Raw genomic sequence first — 24,431 nt, 5'->3', positions numbered from 1 at the left:
ATTGCCATACGTAATGTTTTACCAAACAATGTGACTGGAGTGATAGTAGAACTATGTTCATTTTTTCGATAATTATGTGGCAAAAGTTTAAGCCAAACCGAACTTGATAAACTTCAGTCCCGCATCATTGAAACTCTTTGCCACATGGAAATGTTGTTCCCTCCTACCTTTTTTACAGTTATGGTGCACTTAACTTGTCACTTAGTTGGTGAGGCCAAACTTGGAGGCCCGGTTCATTATCGTTGGATGTATCCCATAGAAAGGTAAATGTTTTTGGCACACATAGATTTTGAAGTTTTTTTAAGCTTCATATTTGATTATCCTAATTGAAAAATTATTTTATAGGTATTTGGGACATTTAAAATCATATGTTCGAAACAAGGCACAACCTGAAGGTTCCATTGCCGAAGGATACCTAGCTGAAGAGGTTCTGACCTTTACCTCTGAATATATGGAAGGGGTTGAGACAAGAAGTAATAGGCCTTCACGTGTGGATGATTCTTGTAATACAAATATGCCACAATTGAGTACCATTTTCCCACCAATTGGTAGAGTAGTAAGTGCCTCTTCAACTTTTGAGTTGTCAACCATGCAAAGAACTCAAGCACATCGATATGTGTTATTTAATTGCCCTGAAGTTACCCCTTTCATTCAGTGAGTGTTAACACAACTATAAATTTAATTATATTCAAAATGTGTCCTTAATGGAATCATTAGTAACACATTGGTTATGATTATTTTCTTAGGGAATTTAAAAGTCATTTGCGAAGGAGGTCTAGAGGGAGAAGAATTTCAAATATAGAGATAGAAAGGATTGTTAATAAGGATTTCATGAATTGGTTTCCTCAAAGGGTACGTAGAAACTGTTTTTATAATTGTTTTATTATAGTTTGTAACATATGTTCACACATTCAATCCTTATTTTTGTAGATTAATAACCCAGACATTTCAAGTACAGTGTCAAATGATCTTAAGTATCTATCTCAAGGTCCGACTCCACATGCTAGAAGATTTTCTGCCTTCAATGTAAATGGATTCAAGTTTAGGACCGAAAGTCGAGAACATGGGTTAAAAACCCAAAACAGTGGAGTTTACTTAACTTCATCAACATCATGTGTTGCAAGTATGGCTGATCAAAACATTAGGGAAGCGGATTTGGCATACTATGGAAAATTAGAAGATATAATTGAGCTTAATTACTATGGTCGTTTTAAAGTGACATTGTTCAAATGTAAATGGGCTGACACCACAAGAGATAAGGGGCTTAGAAAGGATCCGTGGGGTTTTACTTCTATTAATTTTTCAAGATTAATTCACATGGGAGATCGTGAGGAGCATGATCCATATATTGAAGCTTCACAAGCTGAAATGGTATATTATGTTAATGATGAAGTTAACAAGGATTGGAAAATTGTCGTCCACTTGAAACCACGAGACTTGTATGATATGGGAGAAGGAGATAATGAAGTTTGTGAACTGGAACCATGTCCACAACAAGATTTAAACCATTTTTTCAGCGAGTCTGAACATTTGCCATTGTTTAGGGATGATGAAGATGATGAATTATTAAACGAGGACAACAATGATCACGAACTTCATGAAAATGACTCAATGTCAGAGTAATAATAAGCTTGGTTTGTTAATAAAACTGCACATGTATGGTTATTGTTAGTGGCACATCTATTTGATTATGTACTTTGATATGCATTGTTATATCTTGTTTTTGTATTTTATTCTTTCCTTTTTATGTGCAGATATGCCTAAGCCTAAGAGGATTAAGAACTTGCTTAAGGCAATTGGTGGACATAGTTCAGACACATCTGTGAGGAACTATGTTCAACCTAATGACACGCCTCAAACTACACGTCAACAAATAACTAAATCTGGTCAACCACATATTGGATCTCCATTACCACAAGCATCTGGACATACACCACCACAAATCTCAAAATCTGCACAACCACGAGATTTACAACCTACTTTTCAATCAGCAGCACTACCACAAACTGAGTCTACTCAACCACCAATCTCACAATCTGCACAACCTGAAGGCACATCTGAGTATGCACAACCACACACATCTGACTCTGCACTACCACATACATCTGAGTCTACACTGCCACATACATCCGAGTCTACACAACCACATACCCCTCAATCTGCACAACCGCATACATTAGAATCTGAAGCAGAAAGGGTGGCACCAAAAAAAGGCAGACATTCAAACCACTATTGGTTTGTTGATACTATAGGTAAACATATGTTAATTTTGTTGTTGTGTTTTTCTTTTTCATTTAATTACTTTCATTGCAGATACCTTAATGTATTATACTTTATAGATGAGCACGGAGTTACTCAGAAAACGAAGCTCAAGGTTAGGGATGCTCATAATTTGCCCATTGGAATACGTGTGGTTGTCAACTATGATGATATCTTTCAACCCATTGGAGAAGCATGTGGTTTGCTTGCTGGAGTTTGTGGACAGCTAGCAACAAATCATATATTGTTGCCTATAAGTTTTGAAAGTTGGTCATCTGTGCCTGATACTTACAAGGATACTATATGGGAAAGTGCACTGAAGGTAATTGACCCTACATTCAATAAAACATTAAATATGTACATTCTTATTTCAGTTTTTGAATATATATGTGGACTAACAATTGTATTATTTCAAGAGTCGTTTTTGCTTCATGGTAAATGAAGATCTCGCTAAGAGAGATGTTATGTTCAAAATTGGCAAATTGTGGAGGGAGTATAGATGCAAGCTCTGGAATGAATTCTATGACCCAGTGTTAAGCAGAAATGACTTGATAAAGAATGTTCCAGATGGTCTTAACATGGAGCAGTGGGCTATATTTGTGGATTATCGTCTCAAGCCTTCCACAGTGGTACATACTTTTCATTTCATATATTTCTCACTCAACTTGATTTTAAATTTGCAAAAACTGATTTCATTTTATTGTGTAGAAACTGTGTAACAGGAATAGAGAGATAAGAAAGAAACAAACTATTCCTCACACTGGTGCAGCTATGGCATTGTCAAGAAGGAGGGATAATCTGGTATATTTACATATATGTAGCTTTGTGAATTTGGCATATATTTTGATTTATAATATATTATGTATTTTTGTAATTATATTATCCTTTTTGGAATGTATAGAAAATTGAGACTGGTAGGAACATTGGCCGAGCTGAGATGTGGAAGATCACACACAAGAGGAAGAATGACACGTATGTTAATGATGAAGCTATGGAGATTGGGGTAACTTCTAATTATATCAGTTTTGAACCTCTCATTTTCTTCTTTATGTTGAACAGAGTAATTGTTTTTTGTATATACTATTTTTGAGACATACTATTTTGGATTTGGATATTGTTTTGGACTATTTTGGACTATTTTAGATACTTTCTTAGACTGTTTTGGGTTATTTTGGACACTGTCTTGGACTGTTTTAGGAACATATTGTCTCTACCATGGGTATATATTGTTTTGGACTGTTTTGGATTGTTTTGGGAACATATTGTCTCTATCATGGCTATATATTGTTTTGGACTATTTTGGATTGTTTTGAGCTATTTTGGATACTGTCTTGAATTGTTTTCGATTGTTTTGGGAACACTTTGTCTCTACGATGAGTATATATTGTTTTGGACTGTTTTGAATTGTTTTGGGCTATTTTGGATACTGTCTTGAACTGTTTTGGATTGTTTTGGGAACATATTGTCTCTATCATGACTATATATTGTTTTGGACTATTTTGGACTGTTTTGAGCTATTTTGGATACTGTCTTGAATTGTTTTCGATTGTTTTGGGAACACTTTGTCTCTACCATGAGTATATATTGTTTTGGACTGTTTTGAATTGTTTTGGGCTATTTTGGATACTGTCTTGAACTGTTTTGGATTGTTTTGGGAACATATTGTCTCTATCATGGCTATATATTGTTTTGGACTATTTTGGACTGTTTTGAGCTATTTTGGATACTGTCTTGAATTGTTTTCGATTGTTTTGGGAACACTTTGTCTCTACCATGAGTATATATTGTTTTGGACTGTTTTGAATTGTTTTGGGCTATTTTGGATACTGTCTTGAATTGTTTTGGATTGTTTTGGGAACATATTGTCTCTATCATGGCTATATATTGTTTTGGACTATTTTGGATTGTTTTGGCCTATTTTGGATACTTCCTTGGACTGTTTTGGACACTGTTTTGGGAACATATTGTCTTTACCATGGGTATATATTGTTTTGGACTGTTTTGGATTGTTTTGGGCTATTTTGGATATTGTCTTGGACTGTTTTAGACTGTTTTGGGAACATATTGTCTCTACCATGGGTATATATTGTTTTGGACTGTTTTGGATTGTTTTGGGCTATTTTGGATACTGTCTTGGACTATTTTGGACTGTTTTGGGAAGACGAACATTAAAGTTGGTTGCTTCCATTTTTATGTAGGATAAAATTGATGAGTTAATGCTGGAAAATCCAGAAACTGCATCACATATATCTCCAAATGATCCTGTTGGTGTCATTTTTGGAAAGGAGCATCCAGGGAGGGTCAGAGGACTTTCATATGGAGCTTGTCCTAACCTTGCTTTCAGGAAATCCACAACAAGGGTAAGTAATATGAATAATGGTTCCTCTAGTGGTGGGTCTTCAACAAATGTTGAAGAAAAGGTAGAAAAGATGGCAACTGAACTTGCAGTTGTAAGGAGCCAAATGCATACTATGCTAGCCTACATTGCTTCTAGACCAGACGTGCCGGAACATTTTGCTGCAATGGCCGCAAATTTGGTACAAGCATCTATTAATGAGGTATAAATTACTATACTTAAAATTTTATTATAATATTGTTTTCATTTATTTTTTAAAAATTGTCAATTAATTTTAAACATATTTTAACTTATTCCAGGCACCGGATGTTGCTAGTGGTGCTCCATCACCAAACCAGAATATAAGATCAAGTGGAGGGAGTAAGACAAATTAGGATTGAGAATTTACTTGTAATATGTTTAGAAAATGAAACAATTTACATTTTGACAATTTAATTTACTTGTTGTTTGGATTAGTTTGACATTATCAACTTTGTTATTTCATTGAATGAATGAACTCATCTTTTGATTATTATATTTCTCAATTTTAAATATATTATGAAATTAGTTTATGTTATAACTTAATTATGTATATTATGAAACATAATATCAAATTAATTAATATTATAAAATCAAATTATAAAATAGAATTAACTAAATTATTATAAATATTAAAAATAAAATTAAAGTTTAATTATAATATCAAATTAAATAATATTATGAAATCAAATTATAAAATAGAATTAAATAAATTATTATAAATATTAAAAATAAAATTAAATATTTAATATTCGAATTATGACAGTTATAAAGTGTATTATAAATGTCATACTATACTGTATTAAGTGGCGGTTAAATCTGCCACAATTTACGTAAGAATTGGTTTACCCAGTTTTAAAATTACGACATTTATAACTGACGCCAATTGCACGCTTAAAACCGCCACATTATACAATGCATACTATGGCGTCTGCTACAACGGTTCTCATTTGACCGCCACATTAAACTTTGTGGCGGCAAGAATTCTGGCGGTACGCAATACCGCCACTGACATATAATGCGGCGGTTAAAAACGCCAGTTTTTACGAAAATAACCGCTGCATTATACACGTTTTTTTGTAGTGAAAGCTGTAACCTGAAGCTTGTATGGTGTGTTGTTATGAATGTTGTTATGTTACTATGTAGGATTGTATGCTGGAGTGGAATACCGATTGGGAACACAAGAGCCTCGGTTGTGAACAACCATGGACTGTTTGGTAAAGGTTTGGAATGCTAGAGATGGTTATAGATGGACACGGAGCAGCTGAAGGTTTGTTCGGGTTGAAGATCCAGTTCTTGAGTTGTTTTCCTTAATGGAGTCTGCAGTTGTTCAATCTCCATAGTAACTAACTCTCTGTCCCCTCAGTTGCAATGTCTTTATGATGAAATTATGATGGCAAAGGTGTCAATTATCTACCTCTTGCAGATATGAAATCTGGTCCCTGCAGGCCATCACAACTTTCATAGCTTGTTGAAGCATGTTAAGGTTTTTCTAATGCGTCAATGCCATGAAGGCCTCTGTCTTTGTTGTTATATGGGGCGGTGCTATGGTGTTGTCAAGGGGAGTCTCGGTGGTCAGTGTGGTTAAGTTGATATATTTATATAGTCCTGGTTTTTCTCTGCAGGATCGGTGGGTTTGGTGCCTCTTGTGGTTGTTTTTCTCTCTATTAGCTACCTCCTGGGATATGACTCCCCTTTGGTTTTCAAGGAAAGATTGGTGGTAGGATAGTTTTCTAGTGTTGTTACAGTTTGGTCTTGTTAAAATCCTTTAGAGCTGAGGGGAGTCATGATGCTCAATTGCTAAAGGTGTTTTAAAGAGCTACACAGAAGGCCTTGATGCTTGGAATAAGAAGGAAGATTAAGAAATCATAGGTATGCGGTTTGGGTTTGTTCTGGTGCTTGATGCTAGTTGCTGCAGTACTTATTAGATAAGTTTATAATTGTGTGGCAGCGTCTGTCTCTTGTAAGCATCATTTTATTTGTTTTAGGAATATGCGGAGCAATGTGCAATGCATCCCAGTGATGCTTTTTGAAGTTATTGGGGTACAAGATAGGAATTGTGGGTAAGTTTGCTTCTGTCCAAAGTTTCTTTTAGCTTGAGCCAAAGTAACCCCTTGTGTTGTCTATATTTTTTGGAGGGTTACATTGGTGGTGTTGGGTCATGTATAAGGGTTGGGATACCCCTAAAGTATCCCTTTTAATTTATTTATTCATTGTCGATAAAAAAAACTGGAGGAGAAGTGAGCACCATTGCCACTGTTGCAAAAAAAAATCACTACACCATTGTCACTGTTGCAACTCACTACACCATCACCACTTCCATTCAAAATGCACACGCAACACAACACTCCTCTGTAGCATTTCAAATAAGATAAGGGTTTCAAAACGTACACCACAGTAACACAACACTCCTTTATAGCATTTGAAAAAAAATAAGGGCAATGTTGGGTTTTAAAATTTATATTGGGTACATGTTTTAAATGATATGGTGCAGGGAGAAACTGCCCAAAAGGAAACAGGATTTTTTTGGGCCAGCCCATTTTTGATTTAACCTAAAAAGTAAAAACAAATAAAATAAAAATGATGCAGCACAAAATCAAAACAAATAAAAAAAAAATCTTCAACCACACACAAACGAAAAAGGCAACTGCAAACAATTGTTGCACCTGATTCTCCTTTCATAAAAAAAGAGAATACACGCACACTCACTCCATAAACTCCACCACACACACATAAGGGCATTCACCCTCACTATTATTTGAGAAAAAAGGAATTACAGATTTTTCTCTCATTTTTCTTTTTCACTTCTCCTCCACCGTCTACCCTTCCTCCTTATCACTCTCCACCACCATGCTCTCAACGTCACAACCATCATCCACAACAATCATTGATTATAGAACCACACCTTCAACGCCGCTGGCGACGCAACCAAAAGCCTTCGCTCTTTCAACACCTGCCTCATTTAGGACCTGCAAACCAGTGGGCACGTTCCTTGCTCTCTGTTAGGTCCTACGTTTTTTCTTTTTGTTACTATTTGTTCGTTTCGTAGTTTCATTTCGTTCTTTGTTGTCAGTAAGAGAACAAGTTTTGGCGTATGGACGATGTTGTTCTCCATATATTTCAGTGTTAAATTGATGAGAACGCAACTTGTTCTCCTAATGTATTTCTGTGTGATTGTGTTGGATGTATGAAGTCCACTGCCTCATTTGCAGTCTCTGGTTTGATCTACATGCAGCAATGTGGTTGGGAGTTGCGGGTTGCTATCAACATGTTTAATAGTTTTTACTGTGACTATATTCTTGATAAACATATATGAAGGTGCAGTTTGGGTGCACCTATGCACGTACCAGTTTCTGTGTTTCAACTTGTGTGTTTTCTTTTGCCGTCTCTTCTTTATTTACATGAATAACAGTTCCTTTTTTTTTCTCAGTTTTTGTGAGTGCAGTTGAGCATAGGGTATGTACCGTGCTCGTACAAGGTTGCCAATGAGCCCTATTGTTATCTCCAATCTTGTGTTTTGTTAGGGTTTTATTTAATTCATCTTAGTATTTATGAATAGGGTCTTGTAGTTTTTCTTTTGTTTTTTGTTGAATCTATGGAACTTAATAAGCGCTTGTGTCTTATTGTGGCACATGGTGCCAATCTTGAAAAGGGGAGTCAGGTCCACGCTTTTGCTTAAATTGGTGAATTAAAACTCCCATGCACTTAGAATTGAGGAATCACACAAGATCCACATATAACATATGGGGTCCACGGTTTAATATTTTGTTTTTTCTTTACCCAATCATGTGCAAGTTTGTGGGACCACTTATTTTTACAAAGGGTGATGTTAACACCATACACATAAAGATACATACACTTCTCATACCAATAATTTAATATTTTAATTATTTTTTAATTAAAAATATTATTATAATAGTTTGTAAAGTGTATGTATTTAACTCTTTTTTTTATGTTAAAGAAATATTTTCCTTTTACAAAATGTTCTTCTTTGCAATTCACGTGGGACCTCTAGTTTAGTACGTGTGAGAGCTACTTTTTTATTTTATTTTGTTTTTTCACCATGTGTATTCCAGATTATGGGCCTTTATTCATAGGCCTCTCTTTTTGTTATTTCCACCACCATTCTACTATTTTTTTAATTTAGTTCCATTTCGTATGCACCTACTTGTATGACATAATTGTGTAGCATACACTACCTCTTATATTAAAAGTCTTTTAGGTATATCTATGACCACATGTACCATTTTATACTTAGCTCTTATTTTAAAATGCGTCCTTTAATAAATAAAATAATTTTTGTTCAACGTTTATACGTTCAAAAAAATGTTAAACATCCATATGATCGCACATGACATTGGATATTTAATAAAAATTATTGTTTGAGTATTCATATGATATATACATCATCTTTTACTTAATATCCTTTTTCGATAAAAATATTCATGCAAATATTTTATAATATTGGTATATAGTTTACATTGTGTCTGTTTACTGTATGATCTAAAAAAATATTAAACATAGTTGTTTGCATTTGCATTGTCTAACACTTCTGTAAATTATAGAAAAATATAATTCTTAAAAAATTTAAAATATCAACACTAACAAATAATTTTGACCTTTTACAAATTACGTTATTCCATAAGAGTAGTGTCAACCTTGGGTTCACTTTTTCAAAAAATATATTTTTGATCTTTAAAATTATGTAATCCCTAATTTTTAATTTTTAATAAAAATACCTAGCAGCAAATTCAATTCTTGTCGGGCCCAAAACAACAACTTTAAAAAAAATCTTTGTTTTTTACATGCATTTTTGGGGGAAAATAAACATATTAAAAAACCACATTCGTTTGCACATTTAACTAAAGGATGCATAAGTTAATTGTGCAATTGTGGGTGTAGTGTTGGTTTATGTAAAATTCAATGTATAGTCAAAATTAAATATGAGATCAGAGTGTTTGTCGTCAATAAAAAAATAATATTTATAAAATTGATATGGAGGAATTGATAGCTTAAAAAAATCTTTTGTCTCATGATTGTCAAAAGAAAGACATGGAGGTGGAAAGAGATCACTTCACTTGTGTGTTTCCCTCTCATTGTATTGCAAATCTTGAAAATATAGTTTTGCAAATCTTTAAAATATTGTTGAGAAGTAAAGTTAGAAATATATTAGTAAAGCTCGGACTCTCAATATTTAGAAAATGTAATTAGTTAATATAATAAATATATTCTGTCTTTTAAGTGAATGATGAGTTTAAGACCAACTAAATAAAATTAACAAAAAAAATTATCTTCAGGAAAAATAATTAAAAAATATTAATAATAATTATATAATTTAAATTTTAGTCAAATAATAATTAAAATACAATAATATAAACATCGTATTATTGTTGACCTAGTGTTAGTTAGATTTTCCAGAGGTTGCAGTTGAAGATCAATCTTCTGCAAAGAATTCAATTCTAAAATAGGAAGAAGCCACTGAATCGAAGAGCTAATTGCTTCGCTCCAGTTTTTTCTTGTGAAATTTAATTTACTAAAAGTATCCTTCTTATACAGTGATACTACAAATTTTGTCTATTTATATCTCTCTATTATTCGGTTGGGTGATTCCTTTGGTGAAGTATTTATTTCTCTTCTTCGAAATTTGGTTAATAAGTTTGAAATGGGTTTTCTTGTCTTTCGAGATCAAGAACCAATAATTAATCTAAAAAGTTCTAACGTTCGTGTTGGGGAAGTGTGTGTATTTTGTCTACATAGTTCATATAATGTAAACTAGGGTGAAAAAGAAGTGAACAACAGTGGTTGATTACTATTCCTTATTTTTGTCCCCATTTGGTAAAACGCTGCACCTTCTGTTTTCATCGCTTTGTCAGTCTGAAAATAACCGTGGAAAATCCTCCACCACGTTCTCCCTACTGCGATGCTGTGATGTCATTTTGATAATTCACTTCAGATACCTTCTTGTTTACTAATGTTTCTCTTAGTAATTAGGCACATAACAAAGCTATTCAAACTTTGCAATTGAGTGAAAATTATCTTTAATGTTATCGATTTTGGAATTAATATAATAATGATATAGGATAGAGATGAAATTACTCTGATGTAGTATTGAAAGATTTCCTCCCAGTTGCTTATGCTGTCATCTCTGCAACCTGCTGTAACCTCAATGTAGTTAAACCCTATCAGGAATTTAATGGCTCTCAATAGTCATCATTTGGTGGAGGAAGCAATACTACATAATCTTCTGCTTTCTCCTACCTTAGTTTTTTATCTGATGTTGTAACTCTTTTTTAGATCTTTTCGGTAACTTTGTTCTGTGTATATATATAATTTACCTTATAATCTTCTGCTTTCTCCTACCTTAGTTTTTTATCTGATGTTGTAACTCTTTTTTAGATCTTTTCTGTAACTTTGTTCTGTGTATTACTTATATATAATTTACCTTTTTACCAAATATTAGATCACTCAATATCTTTAGACAGTAATGTTTTACAAATCTCATACTAAAGTTCATTTTACATTGGTTATATTTATATACAAAGTTTATATTAATATAAATTATTTGATACATGGTATATATATATATAGATCAAACTCAACATAATGTGTACCTTTTAAATATAATACAATATCAATTATTTGATCACTTTGTTATTCTTATTCATTTTTAATAAAACTTATAGTAGAGAATCCCGATAATGCATCAAATTATAAAACTTATAAGTTTCACACAATTCACTTTTTTAAATAAATTATTTATGATGTAGACTTTAGTTATATTTATATGGGTGAAATTTTATTGTTCTTCAGATATGATACATATAAATCAAATTTATTATTTTGGTATGTCAAAATGTTTTATAAATATTTTTCTCTCTTATAACCCACTTCTCTATCCTTTAGTTAAATATGTAATGGAATTATAAAATATAAGGAATAAAGATTTTGATATTACAACGTAAATTTGAGGTGGGAATATTAACACTTATAAAAAAAGGATTTAGATTAATTTTCTTCTAGTAATCTCAATCGGAGGATTTTTTTTACACATTTTTTTTTTACATTATTTAGAAATGATAAAAAGTAAATTATAAATATTTTTCTCTTTTTACCCACCAACATACTTTTTTCAACCAAAAGATTACGACGCTACAGTACTTTAAATATTTCAGGCACATAGTTAACTAAAATTATGCAACTCCTGATTGAATCACACAAACCAACCAAACTTGAGAAAAACAAAAAAACTGACATTAAACTTTACAAAATGAATTCAGATACTTCACACTGTGAAATCGAACACACACTACTACTAATAGTTCAGAGAATCTATATGTTCATTTAGTTCTTATAAAGCTATCTAACCATAAAACATGATTAGTAAAGACAGAGGCTGATAGAATGCTTCTCATATGTGCCACATCTGAATGGAAAGACTTGTTTTATTTAAGCCTTAATATGCATGTCATCTCATATTCTATTCATTTTAGCTTCTCTTCTGCCATTTTGTGCTTCATTATGTTTCCTTTTGAACACCTAACCTTACCGTTTATGACATTCTCCTTATACATGTCCTTTTCAATTTGCATTCAAATTCTTAGTGTTATTCTGACCAAGCAAGCTGTTTATGCTTTCTTGTATATCAGCTGATTTATACAATTTTGAACCGTGGTGTTGCCTTTTTTCTGAGAGGGACAGATTACCTCAATTTATACTTTGACAATGGCATATTTTCTTTTTCAGTTTTCTCTATCATGTCATCATTTCAGTGCATGAATCTTTGCACTGGTTGCTCTGCATGTGTATCTGAGACTTTAGTCTCTCTTTCGTACATGAGAGAGAATATGCATTTGCATCGTAAGATTTTCGTAGTCCTCAGCCAAATACACCGTTATATATACACTGTATCAACCAAACTAATCAAATTGGAAAAGGAAAAAAAGCCAATCAAAGTTTAATACATTAGATATTCAATTCCCAGGGTAGTTACATTACATGCACGACTTGGAAGTGTTTGGAGATGAAAACATTCCTTTTTTCTTTGTCACGTTGGGTAAGTTAATTTAATAATGTATTGCGTATGTTATAGCACATGTGCAAAGATGAAAGTTCAGGTAAAATACAAGATGGTTAGTGGAGTGAACTTTATGGATGAATTGGCCCACCAGGTATCTCTGAAGAACAAATTGATGCAAATTTGAAATTGGAAGCTTTTCTTTGTCTGCCCCGTACTTTTCTGTTTCACTGTTAACAGTTGAGTAATATCACTGATGCATACAATGTTGTACAAAGTAAGTCAATTGGATGCACGATATCCGATTAATGCATTGAGTTGAATGTAACTTAGACAGATTCAAATTTGTCTAAGACACAAATTTGAACTGTTCGGACTTAGCTAAACTAGTTCATTGTGCCAAACTGATGGACCCTCGCTGCAAATGAAGCTTTTTTCGTTGAAATTCTTGATGTTTAACCAGAAATGAGGTAGACCAAGAAAAACAAAATGTGAGGGACAAATATAATGTCTGATTTCATGCCAGGAATAGATCGGTGACCTCACAGACCTGCATTAGTTTGGCAAGCGGAACAAAATACTTGTAGTAAAACAGGTTAATTATGAACCTTTAAGAAGAACGCTAACTACACTCCTTCTGACACACTTTTTCTAAAGCATTTTTTATAACTCACTGAAATATGTTGAAAATCATCAATTTTTGTTGGTGCTACTTCTAAATCAAGCGAAGGAGTCGTTAAATGAGAGGTGAGAATCATCAAGATTGGTGATTTCAAGAAATAATAATGTAGAAATTGTTGCAAACATTCCTCTGGTTGTCTACAACAGTTGTATTAAGTTTGATAACAATTATCTTCTGTAACTAATACATGTGATATGACCTTAAGAAATGATTGTTCTACTCAGTGAATTGAATAGAAAAGAAGTTTTGGATGTATTTGAAGATTAGTGTCTAAAGGTGCAGGACAAAAATATCACCATCGGAGCTACTACTACTACTACCTGATAGTGGCATTTCATGACAACTTGTGTTTCTGTCATATCTGTGGAGTGGATGGGATATGCATTGGAAGGAAGAAGCACACGGAAAATAAAGTATGGGAATGGTCATTATTAGGATTAGAAAAGAAAGGGAAATAAAATAGGGATAGTTGAATGAGATTTGATAGTGGAAGATGACATATGCAAGAAGAAGAAGGGGGAAGAAAAAGAAGAGGCTTTTGGTTTGTCTCTTTGTGGCGCAGAGGGATATGAAAAGAGGCAGTTTTTTTTAGCAGGCAAATGGGATGTATTGTACCTTAACCCTGCAACTTATAACTATCCTTTCTAAAAGCTTGGATTGATAGATAGATAGATATACCATAAAACCAAACTCCATCATCTCCTTTCGTTAATCCCCATGCTCTTTTCCCTTCCTCTCTTCCACTGAACATACTGAATTTTAATCACTACAAACTTTTTTCATTCTTTTTGTTACTCCAGGTTAATGCATCCAGCGTGAAACCGTTACTTTAAAGCTTTTTTTTAAGATTCTTTTGAGTTTTCTTAGTTATGTCCAACTTTCTCTTCATTTGCAAAATAGAACTCCATTTTGAGGATATTTTCAAAGATCAGCTAAGCAAAACTAGACATCCAATTAAGTGCCATTGACAATGTGGTGATCCTCTGGGAAATTATAAAAAGCAAATTTTGATAGTTTTTGGTTAAGTTGATAACTTACTGGTTCATGCAAAACATAGCAAATGCGTTTGTAAAGAGTTGCTCATCAAAGGCTGCGATGTGGGGATGTGCACAGAATTTGATAAAGGGCACACACACACACACGAAAGATGGCTGGGAATTGTGATTCAGAACTTTCAATTCAAAGCTCCATTGAGTAACCGTTGACATTTTATCTTTCCCTTTATTTATTTTTTCCTCTTCTTTTTCTTTTTTCCTTTTAATTGAGTACCCCCTATGCGTCATGGACCACCTTCACACTCTGCACAAATACACATACATATCTAGACTCTCACCTTAACTAGTTTACCTTTCCACTCACGCTTATAAATTAATGCAGGTTTTATTTGGATCCTCTTTACAAAAGGCTCCAGTTCTTCGAAACTCTCCATTTTTTTCCCTAAAGAAAAAGCAACGAGGAAAAGAATTTCTAGGAGTTTGGCTAATAATTAATACGTGCCACTATTTCCCAATTTAGCTAAGTTTGTTAAGGATTTTGCATCTCTCTACATTTTCCACCCCTAAATTAGTTCTGAAGACCCATATGTTTTTATCATATGCAATGGATGGTCATCATAACTTCTGTTTTTTTAACTAGATAGTCATATTTTAGTCGAATAAGAACATTCTAGTTAAAATATATATTCGAAACTCGAACTCAAAACTCTGAAATAGTTCTGTTAATTGGTTGGATGAAGAGCACGTCCTAAAAAACTCACGGGCGAGGATTTGAATTTTGCACAGATAACACAGCATGGCATAGATGAGTTGTTTTGCTCCTTATAATGATTCACAAAAGTAACTTTGTGAACTTCAAATCATAATGGCCAGCATGACCCTTATCGAGACAAATCTTCTTACATGGCGTAGACAGAGACAAAAGATGTGGATACGAACCTCTGGCATCCAAAACACCATCACTTTTTTAACATAAGCTGGACAATCTTCATTATTGCACCCAAATTAGTAACAAAAGTAATGTTTAAAAACCATAATCACAAGCTTCTGTACGAGAGCATCGTACTGCCAATTCTTCTCCAAACAATTGGATGAAAAAAATCTCACCATATATCATAATCATTACTGGGTTGAAATTCCACTTGGACAGCCTCGACCTAACACGATGAATGTGATAAAAGTAAGAAAAGAGAGATGAAATATGAAGGTAAATAAGACTGAGAAAATAAATAGATAGATGGCATTTTTCCAACAAAATCGAATGTAAGGAAAGAAGATCCATCATGTGATAATCTCCTCCATCCTCCTGCAATTGTCTTTCAATAATTGTCTTACTATTATTAACACAATATTACTCCATTCAAACTCAATCTATATTGAACTTCCAACTTCCAAACAAAAGATGTAACGTCCCTTCTGCAATTTCAGTGTAAAGTACTTACCCGTGATACCATGCCAGAAGTGCAAATAGTTACGTGGGTTATTGTCTACTCACTAATCTTGTCCGCAGAAAATTAAATTCATATTTATACTTTTAAAGAAAATCACATACAATTTTTATGATTACTGTTACTGATTATCTTTTATGCTCTAGCTGAAGATTATTTGTCTTGATTAGAACAACTATAAAAAAAAAAATTGCTGACTAATTAATATATTTGTGAACCTACACCGATCTATCTTCTTTTTAAAAATTACTTTTAAAATATATTTGAAGAAAATTATAGATATAACTTACTAAAATATTCGTTCTAAAAGAATGGATTTATGATTTCCCCTTATTGCCAAAAACCAGTTGAAACATTTAAACCGTACAATCAATTATTTCCTTAATTAATAACTACTTTCTTCAAAAATATTCTATAATTTGTTTGCTATCCTAAGACTAATTTAACACGCATTCCAATACCTCTATATTTACTTTATAATCCTTGGAGTTAAAACTATACAATGACAGCATTTTTTTTAACTTTTTTTGTTTAAAGCTGAGTTAAATCAGATTTAAAAAATCTTGAATATTTAACATCGTGCAAATCTGATTCAACTTATTTTAAATCATATTTGGGTAATAATATACACGATATTGTAAGTAAGTCTATCAGTGATTGTTTTCATTAAAAAAACTACAGTTCTTACCATTAAACAGTATATTCAATAAAGGGTCACTAGGATCAACACGACAACATGATAGATCAAAACACTTTGAAGAAAAATACAAATTGATTCAAATCATTGTTTGACAACAAATCTGGTCAATATTGTATAGGTCACGATTTTTTAAAACATCTGAATCGAACTAATCTACATGATTAATAACATTTTTTTATAACGCTTTAGAATTTAGGTCCTTTAGGCTTTAAATTAGTATGTCGAATTTGTTTTCATCTTTTAGTCAATTCATTAATCACATCATACAAAAAAATAGATAAAATTGTCCTTTTTTTTAAAAGAAAAATAATGTCTTTTGTTAAACACTTGTATTAACAAATGATAGATGTTCATGATTTAGTTTATATTTTTTAATTTAGTGGGTCATGAACAATGGTTGATTTAAAATCAATGTAGGGCTACAACCTTGGTAACAAAAGAGTTAAATCGTATAACAAATGCAGGGTTTTCACTGTTAATCTCAAAGTCAATGATACAAAATATATTTCATTATTGTCTTCTTTGTTGAAGCTCGACAAACAAATTTGTCTCCCAATAACCGTGACCAATCTTAATTTGTGCTCTGTATTCCTTATCCCATGCATGATCTTCCACTTTCAGTCACTGAAATTCTTCATATTATGTATTCAATCTTCTTTCTTTTATATATATACACATATACACAATCAATCAAATAGGAGTACATATAGATATATAAATAGTGTAAAGAAGAGAAAATGACATAAAGTCTCTAACATAAGTACTATCCCGACATAAGTGACATGCTCATCTGCCTCATCTACTCTCCATCATTACTGTTTCATTTTCAACGGTCTGTCAATAAAACAAGTACTAAAAATATAAAGGAATTATTATTTATATGACAAGATTTATGATAAAAAGAATGAAACATAAGATAGTTGATTATGTGACGAACTTTTAAATTTCTTTGCTTACAACTTTTGTTAATGATGTGATAGAAAGGAATTGAAGAAAGTTATTATTGTAATGAATGAGTTGTTATTTATAGGAATAAAACAACTTAATGTAAAATATTGTAACCATATAACTCATTTTCTTTTTCTTAGGTATACAAGTGTAAGAAAAGAAACATAAAAACAATAAAGAGAGAAAATTTGATAAATATAATTATATATATATATATATATATATATATATATATCAAGTCTCACTCTTTTTTTTCACATTTTTTGATTTTATACGTCAGAGTATTAACGTATCTCGAGTCTCATTCATTTCTTTCATATCCCTTTTCTATTGCGGACCGATGCTCCCATTCTCACTTTTTTTTTTTTTTCTCTTTCCTCTTTTCTGTAAATACGTACTCTCATATCTTCTTTCTATATTCTTAACATGTATTGTGTTTTTGTATATAGGGTTCAGAATCGATTCACGAGTATGACAACCGTTGGAGAACTCAAAACTCAATGCATTGAAACACAACCAGTAAGTGTGTATTGGGAAACCTTATTAGAAAGTGAAACCTAAAATTCTAGAGTAAGCAATAGTGTTGGAATGACGGCAAAACACTTTCTTCTTCTTTTTATTTTTTACCAATCTTCAATTAATTTGTTTTTTTAAATTTTTAATAGTTTGATATAAAATACATAATTGTATCGGATTAATCCATAGTTGTCATCATCAAGCGCATTAAGTTTGTCATATTTAAACTTAATGTACTTACATCTCAAAACATCAAAGTATAAAATATTAAGGAATAAAAACAAATCCTCATAAGTAATTTATCACTTTTGGAAGCTTTTATAATTATGAAAAATATATATTTTGAAATAATGTTATACCTTTTTACTTAGGATAACTAACATAGTATTGATCACTTATTTATTTGATTTTATTAAAAAAATTAACTATATTAAATGTTGATTTTTAATAGTTTTGAAACAGTGCTATGCTTGTTTTTTTATCTGCATGCTTGGCTGAGGTTACATCAGTAGATCATTTTGACCCTAGTTCACATTTTTTGCATTTTAATTTGTTTAATGCTCATGTTCAGGTAAATGTTGTTTGGGATAGTGTTTGGATTGCAATTGTTAGTGAAATTTGGAAGCACAAGAATAAACATATTTTCAAAGGTAGAATAATTGATCATTCGGAAATGCTCATCTTGGCTCAAATAAAAGTTTGGTCGTGAGTAACATCTAAATCTGTTTTAGCTCGCTTTACTTATTGGTGTTTTGATCCTTTGACATGTATGTTTTCGATTAAGTGAGATTCTGTAAGGTTTCTTCCTTTGGTTGAGTTGTTTGTTTTGTTTTAATTTTGCAGGGTTTAAGTTGTTTGGAAGAGGTATGGTGGAAATAATTGTGTTATGTCATGTATAAGAGTTGTATTACCCCTAAAGTGGTTTATATTTATTCATTTTGTACTTGTTGATAAAAAGAATAAATACTGATTTTAAAAAATTAAAAAAAAATATTAGTTACCATTTTTCAAATGTATTTATTTCTTTCTAATCTCTAATTCTGTTCTTACTATAAATAATAATAATAATAATAATAACAACTTTTGTTTTTAAAATTTCACTTCAAATTATCGTTAAAATTATCAAAATAACTAAATAACACATAAAAAATATTATAAACATAATATCACAATTTTATAATATTGAAAAATAAAATAAAACTTAAATTTTAAAAGTTTTTAACATAAATAAATATAAATAATAAAAAAATGTAAATAAGAAGGAAATAGAAGTGAAGTAGAAGAAATCTTACATGTATCTATCTATATGATATCCTATATTAAAAAGAGGATAGGTATCCTTTAATTATATATAATTAAGATTGAATAATATTTAATAAGGATTCATATTTGGTCCCAATTACTTAATTCCACGATAATACAGGTAATTAGCAAAGGGAGGTGAAAATGAAAGTAGGTAAAGGATGAAAAGGTGTGGAGATAAAGATATGACATAGGTAGCGATAACAACAAAAGACTTAACAGTAATTTTATTGCATTGGCTTGCATGTGACATTTTGGCTGTTGCATACTGACAAAGAGGGCCAGGCCACCATCAACTCAAACACATACATGCACGAACACAGACGACACACTCTGTCACTACTTTTCCAATATATCATCCACGTAACAGTACCAGGCCACTAAAGTTCATCAAACATAATTCTGATTAACATGTTGAACTAAAACAAACTTCATTCATTCTACTTCTTCCTCAACTGTCAGAAACAGATTTTATATTTGATTATGCACGCAGCCAAATTTAACTATGAAAGCGCCAAGTTTATTAAGAAAAACTGAACTAAACCATGCTGAGTTGATTTAAATTGAGAGAACACAATCAAAACAAAAGTCCCGAAGTCTAAAAGGAGGTTGAAAAAAAACGTACAAGGTGTTAAACCAAAACAGATCGATGATCGACGATTAAAGAGTCAAGGGTAAACTGTGTTGCCTATTTTACCCTCGTGACATAGAATTATTTTATTGTCTGTGTCAACAATTCCCCCACGTCTCGGGGGCAGTGGTTGTCTCAAGGAAACCGAAGCCTTGTTGGGGCTTGAGAAGCGTGTGGTGGTGATGCTGACGGAGCGGTTGTAGGTACTCCACATTCCCTGCGAACGACAGCATATCCTTCACGTTCGTGCTAACGTCAACCGCGGCTCCGTCAACTCCGCCGTTAGCTTCTCCCGTGAGTCCGAGGAAGTCCCTAGTTAGACGGTCACTCTTGAGACTCCGACCGGGGAACCCTCTCACGTAGTCCGGCACCACCACCGGGTCGAGTTGACTCACTGTTCCGAACTCGCCCGCGCCGAGCTGAGTCACGTGACCCATTGCGCGCTGAGGCCCAGCAGCAGCAGGGCTTGGGCCCGTCATGGCAGCGGCTCCGACGGTTGCAGCCTTTTGAAGCAGCGCAGTGGCTGACATGTATGCTGACGTGGCAGCAATGGAGGCTTGTGAGGGCACGTGGAGGTTCCTGAAAGGTGAGATTATCATGCCCTTGTTGGGGTGTTGCTGCTCTTGTTGTTGGAGAAGTGAAGAGAGGGTGGGGTTGTGGAAAGTTTGAGATTCTGGCTTGATGTGGAGGGAAGTGGCGATGTTACTAGGGTTAGGGTTTTCTTGAGACGAATCCCATTGGTTGAAACTGGTCATATGGTGGTTTTGGAAGTTCTGTTGTTGGGTTTGGAAGAGAAAGAGGGATTGGAATGGGTTTGTCGTGGTGGTGGCTGCAACGGCTAATTGGTTTGCTGATAGTCTTGCACTTTCTTCCGCCAATGCATCACAGAATGCCCTATGAGTTATGAAGCTGTCCTTCCTGCAGTTTCACATCATAAAACATGAAAACGCGTATTATGCTCACAACCCAATAACAAGATCAGTGTATTTTATTAATTTAGAGTTAGTTAAGCTATTATTATAACATATGTTACTTAGCAACATTGAATTAGTATTTATCAGAGTGAGCTAAGGTTGCTATGCTGCATTAACATAAAAGCATTAGAAAAATATAGAAACCGGTGAATGAAAGGCGTGAATTAGTAGGAGAACTGTTGCATTATTGGATTTGGAAGTGAGGAATGTGACTGTGAATGGTGGTGTCTATTTTAAGTTAACATTAACAAGGCTTTCTGAAAGAGTTACATTAACAAGTAAAAGAATACTGGGTGCATTTTATTTTAGGACATCTATTACGACGTCTTTGGAGTATGGAGTACTGTGTCCCGTTTGCAAAAAAGTTGTTGGATATCATGCATGGGAGAACGAGTCCACAGGAATGAAGTGTCAAAAGCTTGGACCAAAGGAGATACTATGTCGTCATTTGGTCAAAACTAAAGTAGGAGAGAGAAATGATTATATACTGACGGACACACGCTTATGCTTCGGTGAATGATGAAATAAATACATACACAAAGTATAGTTATAAGTATATATTGGCTCATAGTGCTGATGGTTATTGCTTGTTAGTGATGCATATATTGTTTTGATGTTTTTGAGCCTTTGGAAACTAGTTCTCATGCAATGCAAGACACAAAAATATGGAATTGAAGTCGATCCCATGTGTATATTATTCACTGATGAAGCAAGGATAAAGAAAGCAACTTGGCATATCTGATAATTTTGCAGATTTATCAGATTTCACAATGATGAAAATTGAGAGAAACAATGCACAGCATTCTCAATAAAACAAAATTAAGAGAAGGGGAAAGTCAGAAATCATCACCAATTGTGTCTTTCATATTGTTTGTTTAGTAGACAGAAATAAATCTTCACATCATTTTCTGAGTATGCAGCCACTTGCACACGCGCAAATGTACATAAAGAGGGAAAGAGAGATTACAAATATTCTAGAAGACAATAGAGCACTATCTGACACACTGAAAATTTTGTATAGTCTAAAAACTAAACTTTTCTATGGAGATAATAATGCGTAATATATCATCATTATCATGCCCTTCATGTATGTGCATGCATCACATTTTTTTTTTGAAAAATAATTATTAAAGGTTCAAAATTGCTGTTGAGTCACAGACTATACAGTAGACAAAACAGAAGATACGTGAATTGTGCTTTTTTTGGTCATTGCCACATAATCATTTGGCAGTTTTAGGATTCAGAGATGAGTAAGGTTTAATCTCTATTGAAATAGAAGCATGCTGTCCCACTTTCGTGCTACCTGTGAATGCCATTCTTATATTCCATGGTGAGTGCTTTCTCGTGTAAAACCAAAGATCCACTGGGAAATAAAAACATTAAAGATTTGCCTTCTGTATATTATGAAACATGTTTTTTTTAAATGTGTGATTGTATGTAGACTAATTAGTGACAAAGAAAATGGATGCCAATCCCATCAAAATTTATGAAGTCAATGAAGGAAGGGATAGACTGGATCGATTTCAATTTAAGTAAAAGATGAATACCATGATCGTTTTAAACTGTCAGAGAAATAGGATAAATGTGATTAATAGCATTTTGATTATTACCTGGAAAAAAGGGTTCCACAGTCACATCTATATTCTCTTGTACCACAGGTTTTTGAGTGAGCTTTCCAATCTGATTGAACCGCATATATCTTTGAGCACTTTTCACATTTCCACTTCTTCTCTCCATGCTTTCTGCAGTAGTGTTTCTTGATTCCTGTAAGATCCCCCAGGGCCCTAGATGGGTTGTGGTGAACGCATGAAGGTTCAGGGCAAACGTAGGCTTTCTTTTTTACCTCTTTACTGTTCCTTTGCTTCAGCTTCCAGGGGAGGTTATGTCCCCTCCTATGAAGCTGCAGGTTCTGATCTCTCTGGAAACCCTTGTGACAGATCTCACAAACAAATCTATTGGTGGCCAAAAGGGTCTTCGGAGATAAGGCTATCACTTCAGCATCTGGGTCTGAAACACACACTTACCATCATCAATTAATATTAATTTAAACTGATCATCTGAAGGATATGCAATATATGTTCAAAAGTTTTGTTATGCTAAAGAGTTGAGATGAGTTGAGTCTTGACTCACCACGGTCTCCTAGCTCAAAAAACTTATTTACAAAGTATAGACAGATCACTTACCAAAACAAGTTTTCAAATTGACAAAAAAACTCATACTCGCCTTCTTATGAAATGAGTCTTTGTCTTTGCCTACCACACCAACCTTGTTGGTAGATATGCATGGTACAGGTTTCAAAGAACTCGATTATTATAATTATGAATTGATAACGAAGTGTACCTGGATTTCCAGGAAGGCTTCTCTTTTTCTTGATCTTTTGGGGTTGCTGTTGAGGAGAAACGTTAGAGAGGCCTTGACTGAGTCCTCCCAGGTCCTGAACATTTGTACCAGAAGAAACACTGGCATCCCCGGACAAAGAAGTTGAATTGGAAATAGCCGTGGGGAACATATTGGCTTTGAAGAAAACCTCCAACAGGGTGGGAGTGTGAAAAAGAAGAAAAGCGAGATACGATGTTATATTCTCTTGTCTTGGTTTATTTGTTGGTTTTCGAAATCCTAGCTATTTGCTATATTGGTTCCACAAGAAGCCACTTTTGCACCTCGGAACAGACCAAGAAGATGATAAGCCAGCTGAGGTACAAGTGCAAAAATTGTTAAACTTATTGAGGAGGGAGCATGGTAGTGAGGTGGCAGAGAGAGATGAAGAAAGAGAAAGGAATATAAAATTGATTCTCTTTGAGGTAAAAAGAAAGGTAAATTAATCTCGTGAAGAGAGGATATATGATGATAGTGGTGGTGGTGGTGGTGTGGGGGTGGTGGGTTATTTTCCAAGTCGCTATCTATCTAAGCCATGGATTGCTTGTCTGAGCAACTCTGCACAACTATTTCAGACACATCTCTCTCTTTTCTCTCTCTTTGTAAGTGTGGAATTGATCAAGAGAATCCAGCATGCAATCAAAAGCAGAAGATATTTAATTTCCTAATACAATCTCAATTCCCAAATAGGACTTGGCATCTTTCTTCTTTTCTTTTGAAAAAAAGACACTATTTGGGTTCACAAGCTACAAAAGAGAGGGGAGAGAAGTATAAGTTGTATTATGTGTCTGGATATTGTAAATAATAGAGACGGGAAGAAAGGGTGATGATGACAGTGGCAGACTATGGAGGGAGCTCACAAAATGTAAAACCCATCCAAAATCATTTATTTGAGTTTTTACATAAAAATATAAATTAACAAAAACTTTGGTGGAAGTGCATATATATAGAGAGAGAGTTAGAGATGGATGATAGAGTGGCACTGCAGCAGCGCAAATACTGGAAAGTATCTTCACCCATGTCATTATATATTTTCTTTTTTTCTCTTGTAAAAATTATAATATTTATCTGAAATTATAGTTAAGTAATCACCATTTTCAAATAATCTTCATTCACCATATAATAAAAAAAGAGGTCTCAGTTTTGACCTATTATAAGGAGAGAGCATGTATAAATATGGAATGAAATAGAATGGGAAAAGTTATCATCACA

At 33.3% G+C, this 24,431-nt stretch overlaps 2 protein-coding genes across 2 annotated transcripts; one reads left to right on the top strand and one right to left on the bottom strand.

The window, feature by feature from the left end:
* Positions 1–1,654: 1,654 nt before the first annotated feature.
* On the top strand, positions 1,655–4,989 carry LOC137816042 (uncharacterized). Its single transcript, XM_068619144.1, has 8 exons — positions 1,655–1,667; positions 1,755–2,252; positions 2,340–2,581; positions 2,676–2,888; positions 2,968–3,060; positions 3,161–3,262; positions 4,458–4,817; positions 4,915–4,989. Exons 1-8 carry the CDS (start codon positions 1,655–1,657, stop codon positions 4,987–4,989), a joined length of 1,596 nt encoding a protein of 531 aa, XP_068475245.1.
* Positions 4,990–19,736: 14,747 nt separating this feature from the next.
* Positions 19,737–24,136, bottom strand: LOC137814240 (protein indeterminate-domain 12-like). Its single transcript, XM_068616850.1, has 3 exons — positions 23,184–24,136; positions 22,454–22,850; positions 19,737–20,787 (listed from the first exon to the last, which is right to left on the bottom strand). The coding sequence occupies exons 1-3, from the start codon at positions 23,350–23,352 to the stop codon at positions 19,968–19,970; spliced, it is 1,386 nt and encodes a 461-aa protein (XP_068472951.1). The 5' UTR covers positions 23,353–24,136; the 3' UTR covers positions 19,737–19,967.
* Between the last annotated feature and the right edge of the window lie 295 nt (positions 24,137–24,431).

Source organism: Phaseolus vulgaris, chromosome 1, assembly GCF_000499845.2.
Source record: "Phaseolus vulgaris cultivar G19833 chromosome 1, P. vulgaris v2.0, whole genome shotgun sequence".
NCBI classification, from domain to species: Eukaryota; Viridiplantae; Streptophyta; class Magnoliopsida; order Fabales; family Fabaceae; genus Phaseolus; species Phaseolus vulgaris.
Note: the sequence above shows the minus strand (reverse complement) of the source record. Positions and strands in the feature narration are given on the sequence as shown.